The 17,263-nt window shown below is 36.8% G+C and overlaps 1 protein-coding gene across 1 annotated transcript; it reads right to left on the reverse strand.

Moving 5' to 3' along the window:
* Positions 1 to 115: 115 nt before the first annotated feature.
* On the reverse strand, positions 116 to 17,217 carry Mdh1 (malate dehydrogenase 1). Its single transcript, XM_042691284.1, has 9 exons — positions 17,108 to 17,217; positions 11,573 to 11,671; positions 10,393 to 10,489; positions 8,785 to 8,960; positions 6,446 to 6,568; positions 2,122 to 2,298; positions 1,514 to 1,627; positions 954 to 1,043; positions 116 to 460 (listed from the first exon to the last, which is right to left on the reverse strand). Exons 1-9 carry the CDS (start codon positions 17,108 to 17,110, stop codon positions 335 to 337), a joined length of 1,005 nt encoding a protein of 334 aa, XP_042547218.1. The 5' UTR covers positions 17,111 to 17,217; the 3' UTR covers positions 116 to 334.
* Between the last annotated feature and the right edge of the window lie 46 nt (positions 17,218 to 17,263).

A 17,263-nucleotide genomic window follows, 5' to 3' on the forward strand; every position in this document is an offset into this window, starting at 1 on the left:
GCCTTTTCCAGAAATTAAAAAAAAAAAATCACAACTCTTTAGGCAAGCTAGGAGATATGCAAGTTTGTTACCTGAAAAAAATAAATATTAGCTAGAAATTAAGAGTCTGAGATAATTTCACATGAATATATATTTTTATTTAGAATGTAGCAATAACAGCATGATTGTAGACATTCGCTCAAATCTGTACCACTAAGCACACAATTTTTTAAATGCTTTTTTTTCCCACAAGTAGTTTAAGTAATAGCATTATTGTTATTTTGTACTAGAGTCAAAGACGACATTTAGATTCTTCAGCTTTTGGGTATTTATTCACATCAAAATGATGGCCTAGTCATGCTGAGGAAAGAAACTCAAAAGCAGTTTCCTTTTCTTCTGTCAGTTCCTTTGCAGTAAGATCCATCTTTTCACGTGAGAAATCATTAATTGGGAGACCTTCAACAAATTTCCAGGCCTTATTCTGTGTGAAAATAATTGCAAGTAAGAGATTTATAATGAAACTAAGAGGGATCTGTTAGCAGGCAACAATCTAGTTGGAATTTATATCTGTTTGTTCCTGTTTTAAAGTCTGATTCTAAAGAAGTAATCAGAAACTACTGAGCATAATCCCAGCCCAGAACCCAAAACTTAATTAGAAGATGATTCTGATATAAGTCAACACTTGAATTTAAAATCCACTAAATCTTAAAAAAAAAAAAAGGAATGATGAGAACCATTGCTTCATTTGAAAATTATAATAGACATTATTTGTTGGTATCTGATACTAGAGGTATAATAACATAATGTGTCTAGTGGAGATGAATTTTCTTTTCTATAGTCATTACAACTTGAAGTTGTGGTTTATAGAATTTTAAAGCAGAAAAAATTAAATAAAAGTGACTACTTTCTCATAGGAGTGACTCCCTCTCCCTCTAACAACATCCAAATGCCTACCCCAAAACCCTCACTCTTACCTTGATTACAACAGGGAATGAGTAGAGAAGATCATCAGGAACACCATAGGAGTTGCCATCAGAGATAACACCCATAGACACAAACTCCCCCTGAAAAATATCGTGCATTCTCCTGAGGCACAGGGATTACTTTTTATAACCAACTGACATATAAACTAACAAAGGAAAGCCAGGTGACTTCCTTAACTGTGAATATAAGGAATTTCCTCAGTACTATGCCTTTCCATGACAAGTTAACATTCATGGATACTATCACATTCAATTTTTCCAAACTAGGTGTCAGATAGGCCAAAGAAGTATCATCTTTACACCTAAGGAAACTCTGGTTCAAAATTGGTTTTAAGAAGAAAAATGGCTTTCCAAATATAATTTCACTTAACCAGCACAATCATGTATGATAAATGTAATGAATGACAATAGCTTAGGAAAGTTAAGAGTTTCCCAAGGTTTCTTGGCTGGAAAATGAACCTATTTGGCTTGATTGCTAAGGTCAGGCTCCTTTTATATTACACCATCAGGGAACAAAAATTTGCACGGGCCATACAAATCGGCGTCCTTACCTCTGGGGTTCCAAACCAGATGTCTCTGATGTGGTCACCGATGGCTTTTGCAGCAGACATTGCGCTGGACAGTTTCCGAGCCTTGATGACAGCAGCACCACGCTGCTGCACACTCTGAGGTGGGGGCAGGTAGAGGGAGCAGTGTTACTTGACCATAAGAAAATTCTCATCAATTCCAAGTTTACCCTGGGGTAAAAGGCTGCAATTCTAGCTTAATGTGTCCTCTCCAAAACCATTCAACTACCCAGTGTTGAGCATACTAACCTAATTCAGTCATAAGCATGTCTTCTTGAAAATAAAAACAAAACAAAAAAAAAAACCCAATGCAACATATTTCTGTAGAACATTTATCACATTAAATATGAAGAAATAGGTCTTAATATAATGATAACCAAATGATTCAATTTTTCTTCCCATTTTACTAATCGACCTCAACTGCTATACAACAGATAAAATCAGAGTACACTACACCTGGCTTTGTAGGAAAATAAAATAAAGATGTAGTTATCAGAACAACTATGAAAGACATCAGTCCCTGAGCTGTCCCCTCCACCTTGCGGACAGCCAGCAGTGTGGTGTGACTCCTAAGAGTTCTTAAGACTTCTCACCGTAATGAATTCTCCCTTGAGCCAGCTGTCATCTTTGAGAGCTTCATACACACCAACTTCCTTTCCATGCAATTTCACCTTGGCATGGCAGACATCAGGATACTGAGTGGAGGAATGGTTTCCCCAGATAATGACATTCTTTACATCATCAGCAGATACACCAAGTTTAAGAGCAATCTGGTTGAATTGAAAGCCAACATACTACTTAGATAAATGGTTCTTATGTAAAAAATGTTACCTATTTAATAAAAGCCCTTAAGATAGAAAGCTTCTGACTTCAAGCGTATACAAGTTAAAATGATTTGTGAAACAGACAAATTTTGCTCTTTGGCAATTTTCTAAATAACTTAGTGGCATTAACAATTGTGAACTTTAAAGGCAGGGAGTACCTCACAATTTGTGATTATTAGTACAGTAAAGTTTATCATCTATAAAACATCAATCAAAGGGTTAATATTTCTTGAATACAGAAAGGTAATCTCATTTTGTTGTCAATACTTACATGGAGATGTTCCCTTAGCACTTCTGAGCAGTCATGTATTTTAGGTACATTCTTACTTATGATATACCAAATACAAACTATTTTTCAAGTACTCCTACATATGAAACTTTGGAGTTTGAAGGGACTTGAATTATCAACACATGACCCTCCCATTAGATAGATTAGGAAACTGAAGGAAAAAGGTTAGATATATGCACTCTACTTATGATGGTCACATTCAAACAAACTCATCATAAGTTGCAAATATTCTAAGACAAAACACTTTTAACACACCAAATCTGATGAAGATCAGCACATAGCTTTGCACCTTACATGTGTTCAGAACACTTACATTAGCCTATATATAGCTGGACAAAAATAACCTAACATCACATTATTTTATAATAATAATAATAATGTCTTATAATAAAATGTTAAATATTTTAAAAATATTCTTTTTCTTTATCAATATCTGTATCTATATTTATACATTTAGCAAGTAACCCAAGATCTGTTTTTACTAAGAACTCAAGAACCTATAACCCTCTTGAATGTCAGCTTCAAGTATTCCAAAGCACAGTGAAGACAAATTGCATCAAGGAGTCTCCATGGCTCCTCTAACTTCCTTTGTTTGTGCTGACTACCTTACCTAGTTTCTTTGATCTTTTGAGCTAATCCAATTTTATTTGGACAGCCAAGACCAGGTACTTTGTACCCAGCAGATGTTATTTCTGAATATCATTCATGTCAGAGCTAGTCTGTTATCCAGGATAAATAATAGTCTTTTGCTTCCTTAGACATTTTCAGCTTTGTCATATAGATCTGTTAAAAAGTTTTTGGCTGAATCTCCAGCCCTAGCAATTTTCTTGTCCCTAATACCAACTAACTGGCAGCACTGTCAATTATTCAGCTCTGATTTATAAATACCCAGGGGAGTGCTGCAGGTGATAAACAGCCACCAGAGAGCTAAGACCTCTGGGTTTCAAAACAATTATATAAGAATAGTTACCATCCATGTACAAAAAAATTATCTTTGGGTTTATTATTTTCTCACTGGGTAAATGACATCTATAAGAAGAAACTGTATCTTTAAAACCTTTCTAAAAGCTGAACTGATATGCAGAAACAGTGCCTAACTTTTAATCACAAAGAATGTGTGCCAAAAGTGATGGCCAAGGGAATGTGGCTTAGTGGTAGAGTGCTTTCCTAGCATGCATGAAGCCCTGGGTTTGATTCCTCAGTACCACATACATAGAAAAAAGCTAGAAATGGCACTGTGGCTTAAGTGGAATAGTGCTAGCCTTGAACTCAGGCCCTGAGTTCAAGCCCTAGGACTGGCAAAAAAAAAAAAAAAAAAAAAGTGATGTCCAAAGTTTGACAAGATAGCCTCTTTCCTCTTGGCTCATTCATGACTTTTATTCCCACAAAGAAAACTGGTTGAGGAAATGGGACAAAGTGCCATTGAGTAATAGCTCCAGAAACAGAGGTTTCCAGCATCTACCTCCACTAACAACTCAAAGAAAACAACAAAGTAGGTTTTGTCAAGTGATTTCATTTTACCTTTCTTTCTGTAAGAACTAAATGAAGTAACTGCTTGGCTAAAACTAGACCACATATAGTACCTTTTCCTTATAATTCTCCCATAATACTTAAATCTTCTGTTTCTATACTTTTGTTACTTTCTAGCCATCAGAACCTACCTACAGCCCCAAACCTCTGAGAGAATATTTAAATCTTTTTTTTTTTTTGCCACTCCTGGATCTTGAACTCTGACCCTGGGCACTGTCCCTAAGCTCCTTTGCTCAAGGCTAGCAAGTACTCTATCGCTTGAGCTATAGTGCCACTTTCAGCTTTTTCTGTGATTAATTGGAGAGTCTCACAGACTTTTCTGCCCAGGCTGGCTTTGAACCTTGATCCTCAGATCTTAGCCTCCTGAGTAGCTAGGATTACAAGCATGAGCCTTCTAAGTAGCTAGGATTACAGGCATGAGCCACTAGTGCTGGTATGCTTCTTAAATTTATTATTCAGTTATCTTTTAACTGGAATGTTGAGACATAGCTCCTAAGATGTGGCTCTTTTCAACTTCAGACATATATTCCTCTTAATAATAATAAAAAAAATCAGCAATAATAGCAGTCAACCTTCACTGGATTTAATTATGTGACAGATACCATCCCAAGGCCTTAAAACAGATCTTACCTCATTTAATCATCATAACAACTTTCTAAATGTAGTTATTATGTACATGTATATGCACAAGCACATACACTAATTATATATAAAGTATTTAGCTTACAATAAAAGCCTAATAAGTGTAAATTCTTTTTTCTTTGACTTGTTCCAAGGCTGAAAAATAAAGTCTCAGTTTAACAGTAATTTTTCATTTTCATCTTCTGGTTAAAAACACAGCTCTCTTGAAACCAAATAAAGCTGTCATTGGATAGAAGAAGAAGCACAACACTTGTAGAACTATCCAGAAGTGATAAGTTATGGATGAAGAGTCATGGCCAGTAAAGTGGGAGGGACAAGAAAGAAGCTCTGTCTGAGAGTTTCAACTTTATCATGACAACCAGGGCACTGGAAGCAGTTGGATCTGAGAAAGCCTAAGGAAGTAGCCAGGTAACTGACTTGGTTTCTAATTTTTTGAAACTCTATTGCTAATCTCCTTGTCACTGACTCCTTGGCATATTTATTTAAAGTTCAAAGGGATAAGGCAATTAACAACTGAAGTTTAGTTCCTAAGTGGTAAAAGTAGGGATATTTTATGGACTCACTCACAATAGTAAAAGATACAAAATTGAGAATTAAACATAAAATTGAAATCTGATTGTGCTACTTAGCTGAAGGGGAAAAAAATGAAGTGAAAACACACAACACAAAACTCCTTTGTGTTATAATTTCCTACATAAATAGTAAAATTAAACAATATTCTATGTGAATTATTTGTACTAGCCACTCATTGTTAACTGCTGTGCCTAAAAAATGTTAGCAACTTCATTTAATTATAGTGTGTGACTGAAATTTAGTTGAAGATAAAATCCAGCAGGAAAGACAACCTCTTACTCGTAAGAGAACAGATTTAAAGTCCAACAAATTTAATTGTAAAAAAAGTTTTCCTAATAAATACAACTTCTTTCAAAAGAGGAAAAGGTTTGAAAATTGAAACTCCTGATTTCAAAGGCCTTTTTCTTTTTTTTCCCTCTACCACAATACTTTCCCTGTGACCTCTAACCCTTCTTGTAATTCTTTTTTTTTTTTTTTTTTATTGTGAAAATACCGTACAGAGAGGTTACAATTACATGGGCAAGGTAATGAGTACATTTCTTATCAAGCATTGTTGCCTCCTCCTTTGTTTCCCCTTCCTATTACCCCCCCAACCCCCCGCAAAAGTTGTAAAGTTTGCCGGGCGCTGGTGGCTCACGCCTGTAATCCTAGCTACTCAGGAGGCTGAGTTCTGAGGATCGCGGCTCAAAGCCAGCCCGGGCAGGAGAGACCGTGAGACTCCTATCTCCAATAAACCACCAGAAAACCGGAAGTGGCGCTGTAGCTCAAGTGGTAGAGCGTTGGCCTTGAGCTGAAGAGCTGAGGGACAGCGCCCAGGCCCAGAGTTCAAGCCCCACGACCGACCAAAAAAAAAAAAAAAAAAAAGTTGTACAGTTTGTTTTTTTGACATAATGACTTGTACATCTCATTGTTGCAATGGGTGCACCTGTATCCCTATTTAAATGATTTTTTTTCCCTTCCCTTCCACAAATTATACCAACATCAAATACAATGTAAGCAGGGGTTAATACCGTGGGGGAGGGGACATACAAAGCAACAAATCAAAGGCCTTTTTCTTACTTGAGATTTAGCTCGGTTGTGATCCAAGCGAGTCAGGCAGCTGAAGTTCTCCTTAGGGATGGACGGAGCTGACTTGGCGGCTGTCAGACAGTTGGTATTGGCTGGGTTTCCCACAACGATGACCTACGATGCATGGGAGGCACGGGTTTATAAGCTGTATAGTTGCATGTACATCAAGTTTGTATAAGCCAAATATATAGAACTACCACTGGGAGTTTGTAGGGGATTTTGATCTTACCTTGTAAAATCCACTTTTTCCCCCTTCTGTTTTGGTTTGTTCGTGTTTGGTATGATTATTGAAAACATGCCTTTGAGAAAGCCACTGTTACATATGGCAGTCACTTTGCTAATACTTAGAGCACATGTCTATTTTGCTTTTGTGCCAAACAGAGATACAGCATTTATCCATTATCTACTTAACTACATAAAGCAAGTAATTGAAGTTGAGTCATTCATAAAATTTTCCTTATTTTTGAGTTTATGACAACAATTTGTGTCTATGAATTAAAAGTGTTTCTTAAACTGCCTAATCTTCAGTGGTACCTAGACTATTTCTCAAATAGAGATTACCAATCATCTTATCTCCCAAACTATTCAACTATTAATTTTTAGGATATTGTAGGCTATTTTTTTGTACTGTGGAGGTTTAGTTAATAGTGAACTATAATAAAGCATAGGGAAATATATGTAGACTTCTAAGTTATGAGAACTTTAAGAAAATAACTTTTAAAAAGAAAAATTGCAAGCATATTTTAAAGACTGACTCCAGACTATCCCCTTTACCAAGGCTCACCAATTTACTCCATCCCTTTCTTTTTCCCTTTCCATTTCTCTTTTCTGTCTCCTTTCCTCTTCTTTTTCTCCTACTCTCCCTCCTCACAGATATTCTTGTATCTTTCTTGGCCCATCTGAAAGCAAGCTACAGCTAATGTATTCTACTGCTTCTAAGTATTACAGTGTCAGTAATACTACTTGCCCCCAACAAGGACATTTCTGGCAGCAGAACTATAAAGCCAGTCAGTCTAGAGCCCATAGCTCAGCAGTCTGAATGCCCTTGTAATCTTACCAGGAGATCTGTGCTTTTCTAACTCAACTCATTTCTATTACTTCTGTTAATGATTATAGGAAATAAAAACTATTAAATAGAGGAAACAAATGTAGAAATCTGTGAAGTATCACAGATAGAAGATTCTAATTGCCGACTTGAAAATTCTCTTTTTAAAACAAAGACATTTTCTGATACTTTTTAAACAAGTCATTGATAGGAAAGTATATTGATAGTATACCCCTATCTAGTAAATCTTTTTTATGCAAAAGTTTAGTTCTAGTTAACTTGTTACTTCATTGGTAAAAGGCAGTGTTTTATAATATTAAGAAAAATTTAGAAACAAATGAAAACACCTTGAACACAAAGAGACCAAACAGGAAGTCATAATGACTCCATTTCTTAAAAAACAACATACTTAAATTCATTCACATTAAGAAAATCTGGGCATAAGCCAGGTGCTGGTAAGCCTATCTACCTGTAAGCCTATCTACTCAGGAGGATGAGATTTGAAGATTGCAGTGAAGTCAGCCTAGGCAGGAAAGTCTCAGAGACACTTATCTCCAGTTAACACAAAAAAGCTAGAAGTGGAGCTGTGGCTCAAGTGGAAGAGCACTAGCTCAGGGAAAGTACCTAGGCCTTGAATTCAAACCCCAAGATTAGAAAAAAAAAATTTTTTTTTGGGAGGGGGGACATTCAGAAGGTACTATCTCTTGTTGCAAAGAACAAATGGGTCTCATGACCATCTCTTTTCATAATTAAACACACAAATGTAGGTCTGAAGCAGTCCCACACAGCAAAAAGCATCACAAAGTTGTCCTTAAGAATAAATACTATAGGGGCTGGGAAGGTGGCTCAGTGGTAGAATGCTTGCCTTGCAGGCATGAGGCCCTGGGTTGATTCCTCAGCACCACATAAACAGAAAAAGCCGGAAGTGGCGCTATGGCTCCAGGGTAGAGTCCTAGCCTTGAGCTGAAGAGCTGAGGGATAGTGCCCAGGCCAGAGTTTAGGCCCCATGACCGGCCAAAAAAAAAAAAAAGAAAGAAAAAAAGAATAGATACTATATTTCCATGTCATGCTAACAGGAAAAATATCTCCCAGCACTTCTGCATACAGACTTCTATACTACAAAAAAGGAGATCCAGAGAGATTTTATCAAGCAAAACTCTGTGTCTATATTTATTACCATAGCACAGAATCAGAAACAAAAAGGCAGTTTTTCACTTAAACACCAAAAGCAGAAGTTTCAAAGTACAAATAATTAAAATCTTCATTTAAGTATGATATTAGTTACCTTCACTGATTTCTTAGCATATTTGTCCAAGGCTGCACCCTGGATTTTGAAGATTTTCACATTTGCTTTCAGTAAATCCTTCCTCTCCATGCCCTCCCTTCTTGGCATGGAGCCCACAAGGACAGCAACATCCAGGTCTTTGAAGGCAACATCTTCTTTGTCTGTTGCGATGACATCTGTGGACACAGCAAACAACATGCAGAGCTACTTAAATATTCAAGTGTAAAGTTTTCTTTTTCATACTGAATCTACTCATTTATACTTTGACAGAATAACAAACTTTTACTTAGGAGACTGTACCCCCTTTAGGACTGAAGAAAGGAAGGACAATATATATTCATTTCACCACCAGAAATGGCAACATTTATTTTTCATTTCCTCTTTCAATAATTAACTTTGACAATTCATTATTCACAATTATATAATTCAGACTTTAATATAATAACTTTTGAAGCAACATGTACTTTGTACATATTATTATAGATAACACAAGGGAGCAACTAATTAGTCTTTTAAATTACAATTGCTTTAAGGTTTTTTTTTTTTTTTTTTTTTGTCAGTCATGGGGCTTGAACTCTAGGTCTGGGCACTGTCCCTGAGCTCTTCAGCTCAAGGCTAGCGCTCTACCACTTGAGCCACAGCGCCACTTCTGGCTTTTTCTGTTTATGTGGTGCTGAGAAATCGAACCCAAGGCCTCATGCATGCAAGGCAAGCACTCTACCGCTGAGCTACCTTCCTTGCCCTGCTTTAAGGTTTAAGATACAAATTATGAATTGAAAATAGTAAATGTTTATTGAGGAATATACCAGGAATAATGCTAAGAGATGTATATTATAATTCTCATAATTTATAGATGAAGAAACTTAAGTTTAAACAGCTGAACTACTCACCGTGATAAGATAATGAGGCTGTAATCCTAGCCTAAGTCAGTCCAGAGACCAGAGTTCAATTACTATGATACAGTGTCAATTTAATAATAGTCAAATCAAAATCTGATATGATAGCTGAATTAACTTTTCAATCACATTTAAGTCTCTGGTCTTACATTTGCATAGTAGTTCAATGATTCTCAAAGGCATTTATATGCATACATATGAATTTTTATTAAACTACATAGTTTATGATTGTGCCAGCTTACACTATGTCTCAACCTGATGGCAGCTAGGTAGAATGGGACCACATATAATGGAATAGCTAATGTCTAGGGTTGTGTATGGCTCTGAAGGGCATCCTTCAGAATTGAGTTTCTGTTACTGCCAGCATTAGCACTGAATTTCTATTACTATTAGCTAATTAGCTAATTACTATTGTGCTAATGCCACAATGTTGGCAATCTTAGATGTATAATCTTTAAGCATACCTAATCAGTACAATAGAGTATATATAAACATTGAGGAAAAAGAAGTTCTTTACTTGACATGAACTGTTTCTTACTTTTCCCCTTATTTATTCTCAGTATTCATGTTAAAAAGTACTTGTGATTAAAGAAACAAAAATAAAATATCTCTATGACATAATTTCTAATTAAATCTTTGGCAAAAATTTCAAATCTATGTTTTGGCAGATATAAAATATTACAAAACCCTTCCCTTTACCTCCCCAACTTACCTCTCAGGAGGGGAAGGGCACAGTCTTGAAGTTCCATTAGGACACCCTCCAGAACACCCATCATGGGAGTAATATCCAACAGCACAAGAATTATAGGCTGCCAAATAGCAAGGGCAGTGTCTGTCAGTGTAGGTCAGGTCTTCCACTCAGAAAAAAAGTCTCTTTCATAGTTTGTTTACACATCTATAATTTCATTAATTAGTCACAACCACTCTTTTAGGAGCTCAGGTAGCTAATACTATACCACTCTGGCAAAAGGAGTACTACAAAAGTAGTAATGCTTTGTTAAAAGATGCAGTGAAAGAGCCCACACCAGTGGCTTATGCCTGTAATCCTAGCTACTCAGGAGGCTGAGATCGGAGGATCACAGTTCCAAGCCAGCCTGGGCAGAAAAGTCCTTTTGAGACTCTTATCTCCAATTAAACTGTGGCTTAACTGGTAGAGCACTAGCCTTGTGCACAGTGAGGCTCAGGGATAGCACCCAGGCCCTGAGTTCAAGCCCCACAGTGACAAAAAAAAAAAAGATAAGAAAAGAAAAGAAAGGAAGAGAAAAGAAAAGATGCAGTGAAAAGAATTATCTTAATCTTACTGAAATTTAGAGGAGTATGTGAAACAAACATAATTTTGAAGTAAGATGCCAATAGCTTGCTCTTATTATTACTATTAACTATTGAAGTTCTTAGATAGCTACATATAATATCTGACATGAAGGAAGGATTCAACTATGTATAAATCAAGAGCAAGAATGAATAAATAAATGCATATTAATCAGACTTGCCAGAATTTGGGATGTCTGTTTCCTGCTGGGTAGCATATTTTTTCTATTTGACTATTTTTGGATCAAAAGACCATTTGTGAATAAGGACATGCTGATTCATTAACATTCTCACTTTATCAACTTTCTCTCCCAGCAGCCCTTGTCATCAGTGACAGCAGTGACTGTCACCTGCTGGTTTCACCAAGTTAACTGCGTTAGGTGAAAGAATTTTGACTGGCAATTATTTGCAATGCCTGGAAGGATGCACGTAAACACATTACCAGTTCCATTTATAGCAAACTGTCTATTGCAGTTAATGGGACCACTCATCCCTTCACCATAGAATAATGTGTGTGCAATTAATTATAGGTTTTACAAACAATATTCTTATTCTAATAGCAAGACTTATAGATATGCCCCTACCTGGTCTTTACCAAAGATGGATCCATTTCCGATACTGTATAACAGTGAATATGCAATTTGACCAGCTGCTCCAGTTACAAGGACTCTGATTGGTTCAGACTGTAATGAAAAGATCCATTCACATCTTATTACTATTTTAACAAAGTATATAATTAGATTTTAACAAGACAAACATATATTCAAAATGAAAGCAAGCCAGGTGCCAGTGGCTCATACCTGGAACCCAACTCAGGAAGTTGAGAACTGAGAATCAAGGCCTAGCAGGAAAGTCTGTGAGATTATCTCCAATTAACCAGTAAAATGTCTGAAGTGGAGATATGGCTCAAAAGTGGCAGAATGCTAACCTTGAGCAAAAAAGCTCAAGGACAGCATCCAGACCCTGAGTTCAATCCCCCAAACTGGTGCACACACATGCATATGAACACACACACAACTATAATCCTAGCCCTTGGGAGGCAGACTAAGGAGGATCACCAGATCAAGGCCATCCTGGGTCACACACATATGGAGATACAGGCTAGGCTAAATTAGAGAGACCCTGTCTCAAGCAATCTAGAGCTGTAGCTCAGTGCTTTAGCAATTTCTGGCACCAAAAGCAAAAGAAGTGAATGTAACCTTTTATTCTCTTTATAACTAGCTTAGCAGAAAAGGAACTTATTTGTTTCAATTAATATAGTAGATACAAATCAACAGAGTATGTATCCTTTGTCCCCCTATTTAGTAACTCTCACAATGTAGGGAAAATAATTTTGTATTTATTAGGTAATCTTACCCCTTTTGGGGGGGGGGGGTGATATTTTACTACTAAATTCACAATAATTGTATGTTACAAACCCAGAAGAACCTCACAGTCCTTATTATGCAAATCCCCATGTACACCTGCTCAGTAGACTCACACCAGGACCAAGTAACAATGATTAAAACTTTCCATTTACATTAAACCAAAATGTTTTAATAAAACAATCTACCTAGAAAAGGAAGGCTATTATTTTTTTTTAAGAAAATGAGAATATCTGAATTATAATGAATTTTAGTATTAAACAGCAATAAATGACAATAGTAACAGGTAGTGACAGTTAAGTATGATTACAAAAGGCCATTATTATGTAAAAAAATTATTTTTAAAAGGGGTATGAAGCCATACAAAGAATACTGTAGTTATAACAGAAAGTAGTTTTGTAGACTGGAAGAGACTTTGAATAAAATAATATTCAAAGCAGGGCTGGGAAGGTGGCTCAGTGGTAGAGTGCCTCTCATGCATGAGCATGAGGCCCTGGGTTTGATTCCTCAGCACCACATAAACAGAAAAATCCACAAGTGGTGCTATGGCTCAAATGGCAGAGCACTAGCCTTGAGCTAAAGAGCTGAAGGACAGTGCCCAGGCCCAAAGTTCATGCGCCATGACCAAAAAAAAAAAATCAAAAATCAAAGAAATGACCTTGAGTCATTAATAAATAGGTTAACTTAAACTCAGAGAATTTAAAAAACAGATGAACTATTTCTTTCCTAATGCTGGATAAATGTGCTTCTACTCTTTGTCACCCCTACGCCTATCTGCATGAAGAAACGTCCCACGGAACTGACTGGAGACAGAAGTTTTATTTAGAATTCTCTCTTCCAGATGAGTCATCCCCCTGACCCAGAGAGAAGATGATGACCTTGAAGGAAGGCACCAGTGAACCTTCTAAACCTAAGCTCAGAAGGTAGCACCATGATGTTTATTGTAGATGTCAAAGAGAAAGACAAAATCTCAGGAAAGTGTCAACTGTTATTTTTTTTCCCCACTACTTTTGCTCCAGGTCTTCATATCTCTGAATAAGCAAAATGTGATTAGCATTATAAAATATCCAGTTTTGACAATTAATTTCATATTCCTAAATAGATTTATGAAGAACACTATTACTATACATGAATATTTTCTATTATATAAAGCTCCACAACATTTATGTTTTGATCTATCATTACTAAGAGTTACTGCAACTTATGGAAAAAAAATCTTTCATGCCCTATACATGTTTTTCAGCTTCTCATGGTCCCCTTTTCCTTGAAGTCAAGTAGAGCAGATGAGAAAAAGGGAATGAAGAAATTTTTTTCCCTTTATATACAGGCTCCTTAAGGCCTTAAAAACAAAACAAAACAAACTGTTTCCTTTATTTATTGCTATTCAAGTAACTAAAATACCTGGCACATTAGTTGGAGTGTAAGTACTTACTTTAGAAATAACTGGATCTTGTTTATACTGCTACCAAATGCTTGAAATGTTTAAGAACCATTTAGAAGCATATGGAATATACATTTTAAATATTTAAAGCCATTTTATTTCATTCATATATAATTTTACTGCGAAGGTTGGAAAAGCATACTTTCAGCTATAATGAGCAAAACGATGGCACAATTTCTAATGGTATAATCTTATCAATCAACGGATAATATTTAACTCACTTATTAAATAATACACAATTGAATTCCTATCATGTGCTTGGTACTAATTTAAGCTGAGGAATTTATTTGTGAACTAAATGGATTTACAGCAGATAAGCCAATTGTCTAAAACAGGACTAGAGGCAGTATGAAGTAGCAAGCAATTAAAGAGATGGCCTCAAGTCTGGGCTCCACAAGTCATTAGTTCTCTGATCTTGGGTAAGTTACTTAACCTCTCTACTGTTTTGTCATAATGAAATGGAGATAATAATAGCAGCTACCTAACAGACAGGGTTTGTTAGATTGAGATAGTTGTTAGAATTATAGTCTCTGTCATCACAGAATTTTCCTTTAAGGATTCTTAGGGACTGAATTTTTTCCATGCCTGTTACTTGAGAACAAATATGCCTTTGACTCATATTTGCACTCTCATATAGTGATCAACTAAAACTATCGTGTTGAATGAAAAAGGTCCAGAAAAAGATGAACACATACTGTCTCTATTAGAAATGAGTGGGAAAAGACAGCATCTATCAAGTTTCATCTCCCAGAAAGTCAAGTAGATGGTTAGAATAGTCAATTTTAGGAGTTCATTTTAGCTTCTTTAAAAAAAAAAATCTGTTCCCAGTCCTTAGTGAAGAGGCTGTGGCCAACTAATGAACAACTAATTCAATCTCAGCAGTTGATTTCCGTGTCTCTGGACAGATTTTCTAAGGTAGGCAATCTTGTTATGGGTAATATGAAGCCTAGTTAGTAACTGAATGTTTGATGATGAAATAGGTAAGGAAGCACATATTTGGTTCTTAGGGTTCTTCTGAAACACAGCAATTGAAAAGCAGGATGGTGGGAGTCCCACTGATTTCTCACAATGTTTCAGTGCCAATGCAGGTTACTATTCTTTGCTCAGATTCTGGGCAGTCTGCCAAAATCCAAGAAGGAATGTCTTTGCTCTTGGCGGGGGACTAATGACCTTGCTGCAGATGCAGGCCCTATCTTGAGAATGTGCTAAAGTGTCAGTTGCAAAGCTAGAATTTAAGTGTTTCTTCTGTTATTCCACAGAAAAATGCACATATTCCTAATTTACATATATTTCTGTAATTCAAATGATAAGCAGTATCAGATTCTCTCATACATTTATTTTTGCTGTTATTCTTTATGAATGCAAGCAAAGAATCCCTTCCTTTAAAACTTCTTCAGATTGGTTTACAAAAAGGCTTTCCTTTTTTTTGAAAACAGGTCTTTGTAGTCCTGGCTGGCTTCAAACTCTTGATCCTCCTGCCCTAGCATCCCAAGTGCTAGGATTAACGGCATATACCATCATTTAATAATTTTTTATTGAGATTAAGTGAATACATAAATTTCACAAATTTCACAGTATTGTGGGATAGTGATACTTAAAGTCACAAACACATTTTAACCTTCACAAGACAAATTGTCATTATCATGGTCTATAATGTTTGTGAATTCTGTGAGCATTGACAATACAATTATTTCTTCCACATCGATCGGTGGCTCTTTGCTAAATCAATGATTTCCTTTACATGCTCTTCTGAAGAGGCCAGAAGATTCTGAATCTTGTGAGGCATTCATACACATGGACCATCTTTTGTGTTACTACCCACCTTCCAGGGGTTAGGCCTGGCTGGTCTACTTTGTAGCAACAACAACACAGAATCAAGCCATGGGAGCTGTAATTTGGGGAAAATCATTTGACCTCATCAGGCTACATTTTAAGATAGATGAAACCTCCAGTTTCCAAATTCTAATATTGAGTTACAAAGAATAGAGAGATTAGATAATCTGCATCATAATGAACTTGTATCTTCATTCAGAACTTCAGCTACTAAAAGTAAAATTTCATAATGATTTGATAAGTATGTGACAATATTGTATGTGGGATCCTCAGTATAAACCTTGTGTGACCTTGAGCAAATAATTTTCTCTGGGCCTTAATAAACTCATTTTTAATATTCCAAGTGGGGATGTTTGTCAAGATGTTCTCTGTAAAGGCTGCATCCAGTTCTAAAATTATATTGTAGGTTTTCTGATAATAAGTTTCTTCTTTTTTAAGATTATTAGGACAGAAACCACTGCAACTAAAATTTAAATGACTAGTTGTCTGACAATAGGAAACAGTTACTATAAAATAACACTGTCCCCTTCAAGCCTTTTATAAAGGTTGAATGAGTAACGGCTTTGCCTTGAAAACATGTTTGTTTTTTCCCGGATTCTGGGCAATTTCCAGTTCATTCAAGCATTTTTTGTCGTTGTTGTTTTTACAATCCTCACTCACTTCAGTATTTTGAGATAAAGAAGAAAAATGTATCTGGATGTAAGTACGACCACTGAGGCAATTTTTCCAGTCTGGTAGCAAATGTCACCTTCAAACAGTGCGCAGATTACTCTTACGTCACCGCTCCCTCCCTGCCTCCCTGGCTACATCAGGGACAAGACGTGGAGATCCAGATCCAGATCTTCAACCACATGATGGTTTAGCGGGTTACAAATAGTGCTTCGGAATTCATACAACAGGCCACCATAAAGAATATCTGCCCTAGTTTATTTGGCGTGTGACGCTAACGTGTCCCTGGCAGTGGGAAAGGAGTTCCACACGGGTTTAAATAACATTTTGTAAAACTAGATATGGCGGAGACAGGTCTCCTGCAAGGTGAGTAAGCAGTACCTTAACAGCCCAGAGCTTTTTGCTTTCAAGGGCTGTGTGACAAAAGCTCTTAATAACATTACGACTTAAGAAAGAAAAAGAGATTAGAATACGACTTTCTCCTCCCATCAGACCTCTACGTTCTTATGAAATCCTCTACTGCCCTTGGGAGAAAATCAGGACTCTCGTTTGTCCCCTGACCTGGCAGCAGGATTGAGATTACACTTCTCCAAGGCAGCGATTGCTCCAGAGCCTTCGAACAACTCCCCAGGGGAAAAATCAACTTCCTCCCAATTAAGAGGTTACTGCGACAGTTCCCAGAAGATGCTTTACAAATAGCACCAAAGACAACGGTCTTGCACGGGGACCTTCCAAAACCTCATCAAGCACAGTAAATCCCAGTGAAGGGCACGAAGCCAGAGGCAGTGCAGGAGCTAGGGGCCCACACTCACCATGATTAGGAATTGCGCCGATAACTTCTGCACCTGCAAAAACGAGGGTCCGGTAGTCAGGTCACCTTTACGGCGGAACCGACTCGGGGAAGATGTGTGGTGCTCGCTAGAAAAGGCTCGGCTCCCTGCCGCGACGCCCCCCGGGAAATGTAGTTT

Source organism: Dipodomys spectabilis, unplaced genomic scaffold (assembly GCF_019054845.1).
Source record: "Dipodomys spectabilis isolate Male_0828 unplaced genomic scaffold, ASM1905484v1 ptg000141l, whole genome shotgun sequence".
Taxonomy (NCBI): Eukaryota; Metazoa; Chordata; class Mammalia; order Rodentia; family Heteromyidae; genus Dipodomys; species Dipodomys spectabilis.

What these genes read in the sequence shown, in the direction of transcription:
- Mdh1 (XM_042691284.1), bottom strand. An exon ending in TCAAGGGAGAATTCATTACG is followed by an intron (nt 1,628 to 2,121) that starts GTGAGAAGTCTT and finishes CCCCCACCTCAG; the next exon opens with AGTGTGCAGCAGCGTGGTGC. An exon ending in CATTCCCTGTTGTAATCAAG is followed by an intron (nt 461 to 953) that starts GTAAGAGTGAGG and finishes ATTTTCACACAG; the next exon opens with AATAAGGCCTGGAAATTTGT.